This window comes from Hyaena hyaena, unplaced genomic scaffold (genome assembly GCF_003009895.1).
Source record: "Hyaena hyaena isolate Hyena2069 unplaced genomic scaffold, ASM300989v1 scaffold_673, whole genome shotgun sequence".
Taxonomy (NCBI): domain Eukaryota; kingdom Metazoa; phylum Chordata; class Mammalia; order Carnivora; family Hyaenidae; genus Hyaena; species Hyaena hyaena.
The window spans coordinates 168,316-187,505 of record NW_024081308.1 but is presented as its reverse complement, the minus strand read 5'-3'; the positions used below and the strand labels follow the sequence as shown (position 1 = coordinate 187,505).

Here is a 19,190-nt window from a genome sequence, read left to right as displayed (position 1 = left end):
CTGTCCCAGTTTGCATTCCCACCAGCAGTGCAGAAGAGATCCTCATTCTCTGCATCCTCACCAACAAGTTGTTGCCTGACTTGCTGATTTTAGCCATCTGATGGATGTGAGGTGGTATCTTATTGTGGTTTTGATTTGTATTTCCCTGATGATGAGTGATGTTGAGCATTTTTTCATGTGTCTATTGGCCATCTGGATGTCTTCTTTGGAAAAGTGTCTGTTGATGTCTTTAGCCCATTTCCTCACTGGATTATTTGATTTTTGGGTGTTGAGTTTGATAAGTTCTTTATAGATTTTGGATACTAACCCTTTATTTGATATGTTGTTTGCAAATATCTTCTCCCATCCCATCAGTTGCCTTTTAGTTTTGCTGGTTGTTTCCTTCACTGTGCAGAAGCTTTTTATTTTGATGAGGTCCCAATAGTTTATTTTTGCTTTTGTTTCCCTTGCCTCTGAAGACGTGTTGAGTAAGAAGTTGCTGTGGCTGAGGTCAAAGAGGTTTTTGCCTGCTTTCTCCTCGAGGATTTTGATGGCTTCCTGTCTTACATTTAGGTCTTTCATCCATTTTGAGTTTATATTGTGTATGGTGTAAGAAAGTGGTCCAGGTTCATTTTTCTGCATGTCTCTGTCCAGTTTTCCTATCACCATTTGCTGAAGAGACTGTCTTTATTCCATTGAATATTCTTTCCTGCTTTGTCAAAGATGAGTTGGCCATACAGTTGGGGGGTCCAAGATGAGTAGCCATACATCTGGGGGTGTCCATTTCTGGGTTCTCTATTCTGTTCCATTGATCTGAGTGTCTGTTCTTGTGCCAGTACCATACTGTCTTGATGATTACAGCTTTGTAATACAGCTTGAAGTCCGGGATTGTGATGCTCTTGCTTTGGTTTTCTTTTTCAAGATTGCTTTGGCTATTCGGGGTCTTTTCTGGTTCCATACAAATTTTAGGCTTGTTTGTTCTAGCTCTGTGAAGAATGCTGGTGTTATTTTTATATTTATTGTATTTTATATGTATATTGCTTTGGGTATTATTGACATTTTAACAATATTTGTTCTTCCAATCCAGGAGCATGGAATATTTTTCCAATTTTTTTGTGCCTTCTTCAATTTCCTTCATCAGCTTTCTGTAGTTTTCAGAGTATAGATTTTTAACCTCTTTGGTTATGTTTATTCCTAGGTATTTTATGGTTTTTGGTGCAATTGTAAATGGGATCGATTCCTTGATTTCTCTTTCTGTTGCTTTATTGTTGGTGTATAGGAATGGAACCAATTTCTGTGCATTGATTTTATATCCTGCCACTTTGCTGGATTCCTGGATCAGTTCTAGCAGTTTTTTGGTGGAGTCTTTTGGGTTTTCCATATAGAGTATCATGTCATCTGCAAAGAGTGAAAGTTTGACCTCTTCTTGGCCGATTTGGGTGCCTTTTATTTCTTTGTGTTATCTGATTGCTGAGGCTAAGACATCCAATATTATGTAGAATAACAGTGGCTAGAGTGGACATCACTGTCTTGTTCCTGACCTTAGGGGGAAAGCTTTCAGTTTTCCCCCATTGAGTATGATATTAGCGTTGAGTCTTTCATACACAGTTTTTAAGATCTCGAGGTATGATCCTTCTATCCCTACTTTCTTAAGGGTTTTTGTCAAGAAAGGATGCTATATTTTGTCAAATGCTTTCTCTGCATCTATTCAGAGGATTATGTGGTTCTTGCCCTTTCTTTTATTGATGTGGTGAATCACACGGATTGTTTTGCAGATATTGAACCATCCCATCCCAGGTATAAATCCCACTTGGTCGTGGTGAATAATTTTTTTGATGTATTGTTGGATCTGGTTAGCTAATTTCTTGTTGAAGGTTTCTGCATCAATGTTCATTGGGGAGATTGGTCTATAATTCTCTTTTTTAGTGGGGTCTTTGTCTGGTTTTGGAATCAAGGTAATGCTGGCTTCATAGAAAGAGTTTGGAAGTTTTCCTTCCATTTCTATTTTTTGGAACAGCTTCAAGAGAATGGGTGTTAACTCTTCTTTACTTGTTTGGTAGAATTCCCCTGGAAAGCCATCTGGCCCTGGACTCTTGATTTTTAGAAGATTTTTGATTGCTAATTTGATTTCTTTACTGGTTATGGGGTGTTCAAATTTTCTATTTCATCCTATTCCAGTTTTGGTAGTTTATATGTTTCTAGGAATTTGTCCATTTCTTCCAGATTGCCCATTTTATTGGATCATAATATTCTCTTATTATTGTTTTTATTTCTGCTGTGTTGGTTGTGATCTCTCCTCTTTCATTCTTGATTTTATTTATTTGGGTCATTTCCTTTTTCTTTTTGACCAAACTGGCTAGTGGTTTACCAATTTTGTTAATTCTTTCAAAGAACCAGCTTCTGGTTTCATTGATCTGTTTTACTGTTTGTTTGTTTGCTTGGTTTTTTGTTTGTTTGTTTGTTTCAATAGCATTGATTTCTGCCCTAATCTTTATTATTTCCTGTCTTCTGCTGGTTTTGGGTTTTATTTGCTGTCCTTTTTCCAGCTCTTTGAGATGTAAGCTTAGATTGTGTGTCTGAGACCTTTCTTCCTTCTTTAGGAAGGCCTGGATTGCTGTAACCCAGAGGTTTGGGGTTGTGGTGTTATCATTTTCATTGGCTTCCATGTACTTTTTAATTTCCTCCTTAACTTCTTGGTTAGGCCATTCATTCATTAGTAGGGTGTTCTTTAGTCTCCGAGAATTTGTTATCTCTCCACATTTTTTCTTGTGGTTGATTTCGAGTTTCACAGCATTGTTGTCTGAAAATATGCATGGTATTATCTCAATATTTCTATACTTGTTGAGGGCTGATTTGTGTCCCAGTGTGTGGTCTATTCTGGAGAGTGTTCCATGTGCAATAGAGAAGAATGTATATTCCATAGTTTTAGAATGAAATGTTCTGAATATATCTGTTAAGTCCATCTGGTCCTGTGTGTAGTTCAGAACCATGGTTTCCTTGCTGATTTTCTGTTTAGATGATCTGTCCATTGCTGTAAGTGGGGTGCTGAAGTCCCCTACTGTTATGGTATTATTATCAATGAATTTTGTTATGTTTGTGATTAATTGATTTATATATTTGGGGGCTCCTACATTTGAAGCATAAATATGTTCTTTATTGTTATGTCTTCTTGGTGGATAGACCCCTTAATTATGATATAATGCCCGTTTTCATCTCTTGTCACAGTTTTTATTTTAAAGTCTAGATTGTCTGATATAAGTATATCTATTCTGGCTTTCTTTTGGTGATCATTAGCATGGTAGATGGTTCTCCTTCCCTTTTCTTTCAATCTGAAGGTGTCTTTAGGTCTAAAGTGGGTGTCTTGTAAACAGCATAGATGGGTCTTGTTTTCTTATCCATTCTGTTACTCTATATCTTTTGATTGGAGTATTTAGTCCATTGACATTTAGAGTGAGTACTTAAAGATATGAGTTTATTGCCATTATGTTCCTTGTAGAGTTGGAGTTTCTAATGGTGTTCTCTGGTCCGTTCTAGTCTTTATTGCTTTTGGTCTTTTTTTTTTTTTCCTGTCTTTTTTCCCCTTACTCCATCTTAAAATTTCTTGCAGGGCTGTTTTATTGGTCATGAACTCCTTTAATTTTTTTTTTTTTTTTTTTTTTTTTTTGAAACTTTTAATCTCTCCTTCTATTTTGAATGACAGTCTGGTTGGATAAAGAATTCTTGCCTGCATATTTTTCCTATTCAGCACATTGAATATATCCTGCCACTCCTTTCTGGCCTACCAAGCTTCTGTGGATAGGTCTGCTGCAAACCTGATCTGTCTTCCCTTGTAGGTTAATGATTTTTTCCTTGCTGCTTTCATGATTCTTTCTCTGCCTGAGTATTTTGTGAATTTGACTATGATATGACTTGTTTATGGTCAGTTTTTGTTGAATCTTGTGGGAGTCCTCTGGGCTTCCTGGATTTTGATGTCTGTGTCTTTTCCCAGGTTAGGAAAGTTTTCCACTATGATTTGCTCACATAACTCTTCTCTCTTCATCTTCTGGGACCCCTATGATTCTGATGTTCCTTTTTAATGAGTCATTGATTTTTCTTATTCTTAAATCATGCTCTTTTGTTTTACTCTCCCTCTTTTTTTCTGCTTCATTATTCTCCATAAGTGTGTCCTCTATACCACTGATACACTGCTCTGCCTCATCTATCCTTGCTGCTGTGGCTTCTATTAGAGATTGCAGCTCAGTTATAGCATTTTTTTATTTTATCCTGATTACCTTTTACGTCCTTTATCTTTGTAGAGAGGGATTCTAACCTATTTTCGACCCCAGCTAGTATTCTTATCATTGTGATTCTATATTCTTGTTCAGACATTTTGCTTATATCTGTGTTGGTTAAGTCCCTGGCTGATGTTTCTTCTTGCTCTTTCTGTTGGGGTGCTCTTGCTTTTGCTCTTTCCTTTGTTTCATCATTTTGAAGAAAGAAAAGAATTAATAAGGTAAAAAATTTCAAATTAAAAAATTAAAAACAACACACACACACAAAGAAAAATAAAATAATTGATGCTAGATCCTAGGTGTGCTTTGGTCTGGTTATTGAAAGGAGCTTGATTGATTAGAGAAGAAAGAGGAAAAGAAAAGAAAAGGAAAAAAGAAACAAAACAAAAACAAACAAACAAGTTTGAACATTTGAGAAAATGAACACGATGAAATAGAATAACTTGAAATGATGGAAGTAAAACAGAATTTGAAAAATGTACAAAAAAGGAAAGAATTTAGTTGAAAAAATAAAGGAAAATATTTTAATAAAAATTGAAAATAAAAATTTTTTATTATCTTTCTGTGTTCAAGTAAAAGAAAAGAAATGAAAAAGAAAGAATAAAAAAAGAAAAAAGAAAGTTGAATAGATGGGTCAGTGAACAGACTGAGAGATGGAAATAGTATAGATAGTATATTGCTTCCCACTAGAAGTCAAACCATGAAGCACTTTATGGGCCCTAAACTAAGCAGGTGGAGAGATTTGTGGTGTTCCTGAAGAGCAAGGTTGGCCCAGTTAGGCGGGGCTTAGTGCAATGGCTCCATTCTCCACTACATGGCGCTGCTTAGCTTACTGGGGAGGACTGTTGTGGCGCTTGTAGGTGTGTATGCACATCCGTGGGTAGGGTGAAAATGGCATCACCTAGATATCCAGGCTAGTATCCGAAGTCTGTGCTCTCCCCGACCAGGAATCATGCACCCATCCTCTGTCTTCAGTTTCAGCCCACTCCCCGCTTTTGCACTGTCTGTAACCATGCCATCAGGTTGCCAGGTGGCACCTCGCTCCTGAGTTTTATCTGAGATGTGGCTGTATATCCTGACCCCTCACTCCTGAGGGACTGAGGCTTTGACCCACTCAGATCCTCTGGCGGAAGTTCTCACCAGCAATGGCCAGCTGCCGGCCTCACCCAGGCATGCTAGCGAGACCTTGCTGCTGCCAATGTTCAGAGACTTGTGTCTGGGTACCAGCCTGCTCTAGGAAAAGTTCATGTGATTATGCAGCAGCAGTGTTTCCGAGATTATGGAAAATCTCGCGTGGCCCGAGAACCTCCTGGATCCACTCTTCTGGGAATTCGCCCTTCCCACCAGAGCACCACTAAGTATTTGAGCTGCAGAGTTTCAGACTCTACACTTTCTGTTTATAGAGTCTTAATGGAATTTAAACCCTCCCTTTCTCTTTTCTCCCTTTTTGCTTCAGTTGCTGAAGCTGTTTCCACGTTTTCTCCTCCACTTTCTCTCCAGCGGCTTTTTTGGGGGGTGCTTTTCCCATACTCTCCCCCTGTCTCTGTCCTCTCTCTGCAAGCAAAAACAGCTCCCTGCCTTCTGCGTCTCCTCTCCCCCAGTTCACCTCTGTGTGCTGCGTACCTGCTCAGTTCTGTGGTTCAGGTTGTGCAGATTGTTGTGTTAATCCTTAAATCAGTTTTCTAGGTGTGCAGGATGGTTTAGTGTTGATCTGGCTGTATTTCATGGACTCAAGACAGAAAAAAGACTTCCATGCTGTTCTGCCATCTTGGCTCCTCAGTGGACCCAGAGTTTTAATGCACCTCTGGAAAATGTGTGATTTTTTTTACTTTTTGTTTGTTCTAAGTGGAACCTTAATATTCTCTATTCCAACAAACCACTCAAAGTGGAAAAAAAAAAATCCCTTAACTTTATAAACAGAAATATATTCAACAAGTGCAATTTGATTTTTCAGTGAGAAAGCTCTTTGGAAGTCAGACTTGGGTGACCTCTGCCCAGAGGCTCCTTTGTGCTGCCTCGTCCCTCTGTCCTCAGTGCAGCATGGGTGCTGGGTTATGCTGTGTCGCTGGGTACTTTATACCCTTGTCTCCTGCACAAGGCCATGAGTTCCTGAGGATGACCTTGTACACCGGCCCTCGGCAGAACCTGGCAGGTAGTAGGTACCACTAATCGTGACTGAATTGACAAAAGAATGGCTCACAATACAGCACTGACCTCCTTCTGAGCATACAAGTCACTCAAACATACAAGGTCAAACAGCTGATTGATTGGGAACTTACACTCCTCTGGGATATGCTGGCTTGGGCCTTGTTCTAGGTTTCTTTCTCAGGGAGCTGTGGGCTTATGGTGTGTCTACATCGGCCTCTGATGCTGAACAGCCCTCAGGGGCTCAGGTGAGGTGAGGCCCAAGCACTCTCAGGGATTAGCACCCACCTTCTCATCCTGTCCTGCTTCATCCTGTGGGCCCTAATCCTGCTTTCCAAGTCTTGCTCTGCTCATTCAGAATGGTGACTTTTGTGTCTACATAGATTTTGGTAGCTGGCCTACCTCTGATTGTCTTTCACCTGAAGAAGAAACAATCTGGGTCTAAGGGCACATGTGCCTCATGATTCTGACTTGCCCTAATGCCTATTACTGAGAAGAAGAAATCAGAAATTCAGAGCTTGTGGGGAAAGAAGAACCAGAAATTTGGCTTGGTCTCTCGGCTGGAGCATGCACAGAGATGCAAAATTATACTCTCTAGATGCTCCTATAAGCTCCTGCAAAATGCAACTGCTTCTATGCAGTTAAAGTTTCCACATTATGGCTTGGCATTTATTTTTACAGCTATTTTCTTTCAAACAATAAAACAACAGTTAATTAGAATTATACCATCAATAATTCCTTACCCGCTACTGTGCAGGGGGAAGAATTGCCGATGCCTGGATCCTGGGTAAACTATTCCCCTCACCCACACATGTTTTAAAACCACTTTCATCAAAACTTCAAAAAAATGTTGTACTTATGACAGTAGTAAAAAAAGTGTCCACTGTTTAAATGTGGACAGTTTTTGAGGGTCAAATAACAGTCCCTGAACTTCACAATGAATGTTTCTTCATAGAAAAAAGATAAACTTAAAATGTTTTTTAATGTTTATTCATTTTTGAAAGACAGAGTGTGAGTGGGGGAGGGGCAGAGAGAGGGAGACACAGAATCCGAAGCTGGCTCTAGGCTCTGAGCTGTCAGCACAGAGCCTGATGCGGGGCTCGAACCCACGAACTGTGAGATCATGACCTGAGCCAAAGTTGGACGCTTAACCGATTGAGCCACCCAGGCGCCCCAAAAGATAAACTTTTAATTGTTTTCTTCATGCCTCTTGGCAGTCAGTCTCCCATGATGGTGTAATTCATAAAATACAGCTTCTAGTATTGATTTATGAAGCACTTTGATGGCTGGGGATAAAAGGGGCAATCTCCTTCTCACTTCATACTGCTATATGCTGCCTTTCAAACTTTCTTCATGTTCTCAGCCCATCAGTCCTATTTGCTAAGCATCCTGGGTCTCTGCTACATCTTGGGAGCTGTGAGTACCTCTGAGTTCTTTCTGTGGCTCTGTGATGAATAGGGAAACCAGGCGGCTGGGTGTAAACTCCCAGCAGGTTTCTGGATGTTTTTGCTGGTGGTCTGCTTTCAGGATCTATAATAGCATTAAGCATCTATGTGCAAACGCCCAAATTCCTCTAAGCGATTAAGTTCCTACCTTCCTTGTGCTCTCCTGCTAATAATGCATCCTAAGGAAGGAGGAAGCCTATTATACTGTTAGGTCTGTGTGAACCCTACTACTGGTGTTATTTACCCAGGCTGTTGTCATTCACCGCATAGCACACGCACACTTATATTGCTGTTTCTTTTGTAGGCTCATGTCCTTTATCTGTGACCACACTGTGGATATCTTCTGGGCTGAGACTGTGTCCTCTACCCCCTCCGTATGACCAAGAGAAGCACCTGGCATACAGGAGGCTCTCAAAGAGATGTTCGTGGTTGGTGAGCAGTAGAATAAATATTCAATGAATAAAGCCACTTTTCCCTTATAGCTCAGGGTATCGATAGAATTGCTCCTTGTTTTCCTCTAACACCAAATATCCTCTTCCTGAGTTTATCCTGGAAGACTTTTAGGTCGTATTTGACTTTCTGGGAGAGAAAACTTGCTTTTCAGCCGCAGAAAACTACACTGAGTGAGTGCTAATCCAAGGCATAGGGATGCGGGCTTCCCCAGGTCTGTTTCTTCTGCCAGGAGTAAAGAGAAGTTGACCCAGTGGACTGCTGTCACACATCCTTATCTGCTACCAGGCAGCAGCTGTCCGCATGGCCCACACTTACCCTTTGACAGCTCGCATCTTCGCTGCCTTCACAACATCAAGTGAAGACTTGATGGGAGGTCCTCCAGCATCCTGTTTCCAGTGACACTGGGTACGACCCCTTTTGACAGAAGCAGGGTAATGATGCTGTGCTGCTCTTGACCAGGACACAGAGATCGGGCAGCCCTAAAGAGCGGATGCAAAGGCAGCCTGGAGGTCTAAGGCGCGGCGTGCTACTGCCCTTACTAGGGAGGGGCTAGATTGCACTCTCAAAGCCTTCTTGGTTGCCAATAACTGACACCCTAGTACTGTAGGTGGAAATGTCTTCAAGTGGTGCTTTTTAATTCATAAACCATAGCTTTTGATACTGTGATACTATCTTTCCTGCCTTGGTCAACGTTTTGGGCTTTTTAAGAGGAGGGCCTAATGCTTCTGGTCCTGGGGTCTTCCTCTTGGGATCCTAATTCAAGGATAAGAAATTTCCTTTTTTTATTAAGAGAATTTTTAAAAAGATTTAAATGTTTAGAGTACTTTCAGATTCACAGCAAAACTGATTGGAGAGTACAGAGATTTCCCATATGCCCCCTGCCTTCCCCGCAGCCTACCCCCACCACTGACATCCCACACACTAGATCAACGGGGTGGTGTGTTTGTTATAGTTGATGACCCAGCACTGACACCTCTTTGACCCCTGAGGTCCATAGTTTATATTAGGGCTTATCCTTGGTGTTGTATATTCCATGGGTTTGGACAAATGGATAATGACGTGTATCCATCATTACCCATCATACAAACGAGTTTGACCGTCTTAAAATTCCTCTGTGCTCTGTCTATTCATCCCTAGTAAGGACATTTTAAAACACTAGGCAGTTTTCACTGGATCCCAAAATATAATTAGAATCATGGCTTCAGCTGACAGTCTGATTCTCTTCTCTTTTTTCATTTTAAAGAGTTTGTTTTGAAATCATGAGACTATAGCTACTGGCAAGGATGTGGAGAAATGGGCACCCTCCTACACTCTTGGTGGGAATGTAAACTGGTGCAGCCCCTCTGGAAAACAGTGTGGAGGTTCCTCAAAAAATTAACAATGGAACTCCTTATGACTCAGCAATAGCACTGCTAGGAATTTACCCGAGGGATACAGGAGTGCTGATGCATAGGGGCACCTGTACCCCAATGTTCATAGCAGCACTCTCAACAATAGCCAAGTCATGGAAAGAGCCTAAGTGTCCATCAACGGACAAATGGATCAAGAAGATGTGGTTTATATATACAATGGCATGGCAACTACATGGCAATGAGAAAGAATGAAATCTGGCCGTTTGTAGCAACGTGGATGGAACTCAAGGGTGTTACGCTAAGTGAATTAAGTCAGGCAGAGAAGGACAGATACCGTATGTTTCACTCATATGTGGAACAGGAGAAACTTAATGGAAGACCATGGGGGAGGGGAAGGGGAAAAATAGTTGGGGAGAGGGAAGAAGGCAAACCATGAGAGACTCTTGAATACTGAGAACAAACTGAGGGCTGATGGGGGTGAGGGAGAGGGGAAAGGGGTGATGGACATGGAGGAGGGCACCTGTTGGGAGGAGCACTGAATGTTATATGGAAACCAACTTGACAACAAACTATTCAAGAAAAAAATACAATTTTAAAGTTAAAGAAAGAGTTTGTTTTGGCTTGAAACCAACTAAAAACATAAGTATTAATAAATGTAGACGTGAAGTCAATAATTCTAGGTGCTGTGGGGTAAGGACCAAATATTCAGGGTTCTTTGTTCCCATTGATTTATTTCTGTCGTGGGGTTTTGACATCTCCTGGTTACCTTTCAAAGTCATGAACTGACTTCAGGCCCTCGTAGTTAGGTCTTACCTTTGAAATCCTCATGCTTGGAAACTTTTCATAGCCTAAATTAGCTAGACAATTTCCTGGAGCTCTTGGTCTCAACTCAACTGAACAACCTGCTTGCCACTGAAGAATTTCACTCTAGACGGCAAATGTGTCTGACAGTGTCAAAAGGACAGTTACAGGTGGTAGCGGGAGGGAGCAGAGCCCATACACCTGAATTCGAGACAGCAGACCCATGGCCAATGCCAGGCAGGCCAGGGCTCTCTCAGGAACCTAACCTTTGTGAGAAGAAACGCCTGATCATTCCTCTCCCCATATCTTTCTCTTCTCCTGCGGGAGGCAACCACCTGTATACTTTCTGCAATTTCATTTAGATTCTTCCAAACCCCTTCCTTAAGGCCCACTTTGAAAGGTGTGGTAGCTGCTGTACTGTCCTCCCCGGAATGGGCTCTGTGACAGCTGTACTGTTCCTGCGTCCTTGTCTTCAGCCTCCTGTACCACTTTTGCATAAACTGGGCAAACCCTGTGGATTCCTTTTCAGTCTTTATTAGCCTTGAACTCCCAGCTGAAACTCCTTCCTGGCTTTTCCCAGCTGTCTTTGTTATTCCTTATACCTTTCCTTCTGCAACACTTTTGTGATCTGGGGCCCTGACCTGGGCCCTTCCTCTTTTCTTTTTTTTCTTTTAATTTTTTTTTAATGCTTTATTTATTTCTAGGAGAGAGAGAGAGAGAGAGAGAGAGAGACAGCGTGAGCAGGGGAGGGTCAGAGAGAGAGGGAGATACAGACTCTGAAACAGGCTCCAGGCTCTGAGCTGGCAGTCAGCACAGAGCCCGACGCGGGGCTCGAACCCACGAACCGCGAGATCATGACCTAAGCGAAAGTCGGACGCTTAACCGACTAAGCCACCCAGGCCCCCCTGCCCTTCCTCTCTTCTTACATTCTCACAGGGTGGTGTCCCCTCCCCCAGGCCCTGTTGCCAGTGGGTTTCTCTTGTGTGTCCATCTCCAGCTCATGCCCCGTGGGTTCCAGACCCTCAGGAAATGCCCACCAGCTCCTCACGGGTGACTCACCTTCAACACATCCAAAGTGGCACTCATTGTTCTTTCACCCCACCTCCCTCTTCCTCCAAAATCCCCTACTGTGGGAGACACCATTGCCATATTGCCTAAGAGAGAAATCTAAGACTCCACCAAGACTCCTCACCCCTCCTCCTTTCTACTACCTCCTCAGTCGCCAGATTTGGTGGAGTCTACTTTGCCCACATCCTGATCCTCTCTGGCCCTTCCTCTTTCTTGTTCACATCAGCCTGCATTCGCCTCTTCACATCTGAAGACTGGACCATTGCAACTGTCTCCAGCTGGCCATATGCCAGTTTGGTGTAGCGAAGCCAGACTGCCTGGGTTGGAATCCTGGCTCAACCACAGAGTGGCTGTGTAAGCCGGGAAAGGGATTAGTTTTTTTAGACTGTGTGACCTCGTGTTACCATTGAGCTTACAATTTAGAGTATGGGTATCACAGAGAGAAGTGGTTCTGCTGAATATAGAATTCAGAGATTGTGCCAATTTATGGAGTCTTCACCATGTGCTGAGCAATATGCCAAGTAAGTTTATATACATTTTTTTCAATTAATTTCATTTAATCCTGTCAGCATGTGGCATCGGGATTATTATTGATATGGAAACTGAAGCCCTCACCTAAAGTCACATAGCTGGTAAATGGGCATGTTGAGATTTCAAACAAAGTTTGTATGACTCCAATGCCATGTTCTTAACTACCATGCATCTTTTAGTGGATCATAAGTATATCCCCAAGTTTTGAGAGTATTCATAAAAAGAGTTCTATATTCCAGTGATGTGCTTAACCACAGTAGTTGGCATCTAGTTTGAGTCCATTTTCAGAGCCAGTACTAATCATCTGTATAAGTATGAATGGATTTGCAAGTTATTATGGACTGAGCTGTGTCCCCTCAAAAGTCGTATGTTGAAGCCATATTGCTGAGGGTGACTATTTGGAGATAGGGTCTTTAGCAGTAATTAAAGTGAAAGGCAGCCATAAGGGTGGAGCCCTAATCCAATAGGCTTGGTGTCCTAATAAGAGGAAGAGAGATCAGTGCCCTCTCCTGCTATGAGAGAGCATGCGAGAAGGCAGCCATCTGCAAGCCACAAAGGGAGCCTTCCATAGACACCCAACTCCGTTGGACCTTGAAGCTGGACTTCCCAGCCTCTGCAAACTGAGGAAATTAATTTCTGTGGTTTAAGCCACCCTGTCTGTGGTATTATGGCAGCCAGAGCTGACTATGACCCAAGTCAAAGAAAGCAGCTTTGAGTGAGTGCTCTGACCTTCCACTTTTGACAGGTCAAAGAACAGCTTGAATTCTGGGAATGAAATCTGGCTTCACATAAACAATGCCAGTGTCAAGCCTGTAAAAGATAGTTAATGGATTAGACAGCAGAATGGTACAGAAGTTGTGACTAAAATACCACAAGGGCACGACCCCCCCTTCCAAGGCTATAAGAAAGTGTGACGCTCCTGCGACTTTAGGAAAGTGAAGGCATAGCCCGGCTATCTGGGACTTCCACTGACTTTCAAAGCCACCATCCTACAGGAGGCTGGGACAAACAGAAGGCAGTAAGTTGACGAGGAAGTGTCGCAGACAGCCACAAAGCTCAAATCAACGGCTATCTTGGCCACTGTATGCATTATCATGAAATAAGAAAAAAGCCACTATTTGAAAACAACAACTACAACAACAAGTGATCAGAACCCCACAGTGGGTAATGTTCCATGTTCCTGTGACTACACCAAGTACCTCCTCTTGGAACAACTAAACACACGGACTGAGGTCATTCTGGTTTGTACTAACAGCCGGGTGCAGAGGGAAAGCAGCAAATGCCCTGGAGAGATTGCTTCCCTGTTGAAAGGTATATTCCTGGCAGAGAAATACCAATCATGCAAAAACAGAACAGGAAAGAGTTGAATACAGCAAAAACCATAAATCCTACCCACCACAGAGAATTGGAAAATTGAATAACCATCTGGAAAAGGAATGGTATCAAATGAGCAGCTGGGTCGTACATGGCGGCTCTTCCCCAACAGGAATGTGGTGAACAGGGAATTCACATCGGAGTCAACAAAAGCTGTGGAAGGGAAATAAGTGGCATAACTCCACGAGCTCAGTGGTAGAAAAATTCGCTCGAACAATGGTGGACGTAGCTTTCCTTGCTACAGGTGTTTAGATAAATATTCTGCTCCTACCCTCAGTTTTGTCAACTGTGTTTTAATTGGTGTAGACCCAGGGCCACTGCCCCTGGAGCCCAGAAATGTCTGTGGTGCTTGGGATAGAGATCAGAGATAAGAATTCGTGGCCTCTGGACTATGGCCTCAGGCACATACATTGTGTTTTATTAATTTGAGCCCATGCTTAAAAATAAGTAGGTGTCAGATGATAATGGGCATTTCCATTTGTTCTGGAAATTCAGAAGACTTGGCAACATTGGGCCTGTGTTCTCACAAGGCAACAGTGTGATGAAGCTTGGACACAACTGTCCCTTGTAGACAGAACATGTTCTCTCTCTGAAACCTCCTTCTGAATTGGCCCCTCCCCCTCCCATTCATAAGTTGAAGCCCCAACCCCCAAAGTGACTATATTTGGAGACAGGGTCTTTACGGAGGCTTTTAAGGTTAAAAGAGGTCATAAGGGTGGGTCCCTAATCTGATTTTTCCCTCTCCCTTTGTGTACAGGTGTATAGAGGAAAGGTCATGTACAGACACAGCAAGAAGCTAGCCAACTCCGAGCCAGGAAGAGAGGTCTAAGGGTAACCAATTCTGCTGGACCTCAAACTTGGACTTGAGTGTCCAGAACCATGAGAAAATAAATGGCTGTTGTTTGGTACTTCATTATGGCAGTTCAAGCCTCCTTATATACAGCTCATACTCCGGAGAACAGGGTTCTCTGAAAATTCCTCCCCGTGGTCCACCCTACACACCTGTCATCTGCCCACTTCTCCGAGACCATTCACTCCTCTTTCTATGCCACTGCTCTAGCTCTGACTCCAGGACCCCTTCCAGATCTGCGGCCTTCTAACTGGAACCTCCATCTTATCTCCACACCATCACTGCACCCCCTTAAAATCGAGCCACCTTATGCCTGAAAGAATGTTCCGTCTAAAGGTTAAAATGGAACCACCTCCCTCTTGCCGTTAAGCCCTCAGGGGTCACATTGCCTCCCAGATTCTAGTGCCCTTAGCACGATGTAGGTTGCTAAGTCCTGTGCAAGAAGCAAAGCCCAGGTCATCGGCATGGACCCATGAGGGCGTTGGGACGCATCAAAGCACCCATGAAGTCCTGTGGACTGTAACAAAGCGCCAAACAAGAGGTCCAAATAGAATTCAATAGGGACACGAGGAAGTTAAACTTTTATTCTCATGGAGGATTCTGGGCACATCTCCTGGAGGAGATATAACATGGAAGATGGGACAGCCTTGGACCAGTGGGCATGGAGTAAGGAAGGGCCCTGAAAGCGCATGTGTCCTTCCTGAGCCTGTGAGTTCTCCAATGCACGTTACAGAATAAATAAGTAAATGGAGTCAGTGAGCAAGATAAATGGCTACTCAACACAACAGCAGCAGAAACAAACATTTGAGGACATGAATAGTCAGTAAATCATGCTTTTCATTCAAAGTTTTCCAGCTAAATCTATTCTAAATCCTAACAAAACCAAGAACCTTTCTCAGTTTAACTCAAATCTATACAAAACCCGATAAACAATGTCAACCTGATGCAACAATATGTGTTTTAATGTTGACATCTTTGGGTGAAAGATACAAGGTACTTTTCCCCCAAAGGATGAGTCCTTTGATTCAATGCCATTTCCAATAAGAGGTTGATATACAAGATATATTAGGCTATGAGACAATGTCTTTATTTATTTATTTATTTTTTAAATGTTTTATTTATTTCTAGGAGAGAGAGAGAGACAGCGTGAGCAGGGAAGGGTCAGAGAGAGAGGGAGTCACAGACTCTGAAATAGGCTCCAGGCTCTGAGCTGGCAGTCAGCACAGAGCCCGACGCGGGGCTCAAACCCACGAACCGTGAGATCATGACCTAAGCAAAAGTCGGACGCTTAACCGACTAAGCCACCCAGGCGCCCTGAGACAATGTCTTTAAAGAGGATGGGCATCAACACCTGTTACTAGAAGCTGGCTCTTTGGAGCACACCAACACCTTTGTTAGACATTATCTCTCAGTTCCTTTTCAAAGAATGATTGCTTATTAATTTTTATATATATCAAACATGCTCTGCTTCATATGTCTTATTTTTTAACAAATTTGTTCAACTGTACAATCACATTAAAACATTACATTGCCACCACCCTAGACCTTATTCATTTTATTCTTCTCTTATGTCTTGAGATCATAGTCCTCTCCTTTTTGAGTTATTTTAATATGATGCATTTACAAATTTTGGCTTGAGCAATTTCAAATCAATTTCTTTCCAGACAAATAGGTGTGTGGGAGCATGCTTTAAGCACTTGCATTTCTGAAATCTATTTTGCCCTCATACACAACCGATAGCTTAATGAGATATGAAATTCTATGATTACAATCACATATTTTTGGAACTCTGGAAACACTGCTCTGTCCGAGTGTAGAAGTCAGTCCTGTAGATGAGAGCTCTGCTTCTGATGTGGTTCTCTTCCCTGTTCAGGCAACCTGCTCACTTATTCAATTTTTTCTTCTCTGTTTTTCTCTCCACCCCTCAGCCCCCAATTTCATTTTATTTTAGAATTCAGATATTTCACCAGGATACAACAGCTAGGTTTGTGTTGTTTAACTCTTCATTTTTTTTTTTCAGTAAGGAAGCGCTTTCAAATTGAAGATTTAATTGTTTCTCTAAAGTTTAAATAAAGGCTGCCTTCATTTATAACCAGGTATCTTACTCAAGTCATGGAATGGGTTCTTTTCCTATGCCTAGCAGAGCACAGAAGTAAACAGTTATTTTTCTTTATTATACCACAAAATTTGGGTCAAAAGCCCACACATTACTTTTTTTGCATTAAATTTATTTTTTTAAGTTTATTTATTTATTTTGACAGAGAGAGGTAGAGAGCACGATGGGGAGGCGCAGAGAGAGAGAGATGGGGTGGGGGGAGAGAATCCCAAGCAAGCTCCGCTCTGACAGCGCAGAGCGCAATGTGAGGCTTGAACTCATAAAGGGTGAGATCATGACTTGAGCTGAAACCAAGATTCAAGGTTTAACCAACTGAGCCACCCAAGCACCCCTTACCATAAAATTTAAAAGGCATCAAGCACCATCAGGAATTCATGATTTTTAAAAATTTTAAATGATTTATTTATTTTTATTCTCCAGTAGAGTGCACAGAAAATGCTTTCCCGGTGTTAACTCGGAGAAGCACTGCTATGCTTGCTACAGCTAAAGCTTTGAGAAAATCCTAGCCCACCATGTAGTAGTTTGTTCCTTTAAAACGCTGGTGCCTTGGGGCCTGCTTTCTTGCAGGCTGTCAGCACCACGCACAGCTCTCGGGGAGCGCGCCAAGCTACCTACTCTGCTTCTGGCTCTGAAAGAGAAGCAAACGTTCCGAGAGCGCTAGGGCTGCAATTACTCAATGAAACAGAAGTGCCACATCTTCGGCTGTTAAAGTAACTTCTACAGGCCACACCCACCGACAACTCTGCCCTAATTCTGCGACTGGAATCAGAGCTTTGCGGTCACGCTAAAAGGTCTTCCAATCTCCTGCCATTTGTGCTCCTAAAGCAAAGTGCAGCGTGACTACACCGTTGCAGGAAATGAGATGCTCGCGTTAGCCATCCCTGTGGATTACAGGCTGGGGAAGTAAATCAATAGAGGGGGGAACATTCCCAGAGTAGCTCATTAATTAATAATAAATGGGCAACTGGCCCAAATCACGAGGTGTGGAAGGCAGCAAAATCAGGCGGCAATGTGTTCTCGGCCAAATCACGGAAGTAAAGACTGTAGGTGTAAAAATCGATCTAGCGGCGATGACAGCGCGACCGCCCTCCCCGCACAAGTCGGCGACCGAAGCCCACCGGGTGCGGCGTTACAGGGGCCCCGCGCGGCCGGGGCGGGGCGGGGCGCGCGCCGACGGCACCTACCCAGCAGCAGGAGCCGGTGCGTCTGCTGCAGGTCGCGCTTCTGCTCGCGGAGCATGCGGTCGATGTTCCTGCTGACCTTCCTCGCCTCCCGCTCCGCCTCGCGCTCCTCCGCGCGCAGCTGCTCCGGCCGCCGTCGCCGCTCCTTCTTCGCGGAGGCTTTGGGCCGCGCACACGCCGGACTCCCGCCGGCGCCCCGAGGGAGCGGGGTCTGGGCCGCGCATCCCCCCACCGCGGCCGGGGCCGGGGCCGGGGCCGGGGTCGGGGGTGGGGCCGGGCAGGGGCGCGCCTCCTCTGCAGACACTTCGGAGGCGGCGTGGGGGACGTCCTCCGGGTCCCCGAAGAGCAGCGGCCGCAGACTGTAGCACAGACCCATGTGGACGCTAGGGCGCGGGGCGCACGGGGCTCAGGCAGGGGCCCCCGCGGAGGGGCGGGAGGGGGCTGCACCCGGATCCAGAGCGGAGCTGCAGCCCGCAGGCTGCGGCCTGGGGGTGCGGCGGGCCCGGGCCGAGTGCCACGGCCCCTCACTGTCCCGGAGGGCCATTTTGCATTTTCCGCTGGGTTCAGGGGGTGGCGGCCGCCTGGGCAGGAGATCACCTGATAATGCGGCGACCGGGCCGCGCCGACGGGCCTCCGAGAGCCCGGCCCCCGTTACCGTAAATACCGCCTTCCGGGCCGTCCGCCGTTACCGTAAAAGCCGCCACCGGGGCCGGCCCACCGTTACCGTAAATACCGCCGCCAGGGCCGACCCTCGTTACCGTAAATACTGCAGACTTGCTGGTTCTATTGTAAATACTATTGCCGGGTCCACTCTGATTACGGTAAATATCGCCGCCTTGGCCCGGCCCCCAAGACGGTAGACACCGCCTCGCGTTCAGGTCTTCGATACCGTAAATACGGTTGCCCGAGTCCAGCATGCAGCTGCGGGCAGTGCCGCAGTGGCGGTGGCGGTGCCGTCACCACCCAGAGCTGCCATTGCAGCACTTAAAATCTGGGATAGTGGTAAAAGAGAACGCGAAGCCGGATAAAGGGATAGAGATGCTAGCTTTAGGATCTTGAACTGCCGGATGTATTTGCAGAGATCACCACACCCTGCCTCTCCTTTTTCGGCTCACTTACATTTTCCACTCATGCAGACATGTCTACACACTTTTGGTCCTTACCTTAATTCTATTATGGCTTTGGTCTCGACAGAGTCTCCTAATCAGGAGGTCCGAGACATTATTTTTAACAATTACACTTAGGAAAACATTGAAAAGGAGAACATGTATACTATTTTTATTTGGTAAGAAGAGTATTTGAAATTGCACTCTGTATACTATTTGTGGATCCACAGAATAGGGTAGAGAGGGAGAAGAGGCATATTCAGACCGAGTGCTCTTTCTCCAGGCCTCCTGTGGCTACAACCTCCTAGAAATCCCTGCTGTTTCCATTGTTTCCCCTTTAATATCCATCACCTCATAGATGGTTTGCAACAGACGAGAATTTCTGTTAACTTTTAAGAACTCTGCTATGTGGTCCTTAATTTCTAGCAAAATGACATGAAATATTACAACTGATGATTAAATATATCTAATATAAATCCCATTAATACAGCAGATTGGTCTGCTTAATGCAACACAGC

General features: G+C 44.0%; 1 protein-coding gene across 1 annotated transcript in view; it reads right to left on the bottom strand.

Moving 5' to 3' along the window:
- Positions 1-18,116, bottom strand: part of GNAL (G protein subunit alpha L) — a 153,294-nt gene extending 135,178 nt beyond the window's left edge. The window contains exon 1 of the mRNA XM_039217224.1: positions 17,570-18,116. Within this exon, the coding sequence (XP_039073155.1) occupies positions 17,570-17,942 (373 nt within the window). The 5' untranslated portion in view covers positions 17,943-18,116. The remainder of the gene's footprint in view (positions 1-17,569) is intronic.
- Positions 18,117-19,190: the final 1,074 nt, after the last annotated feature.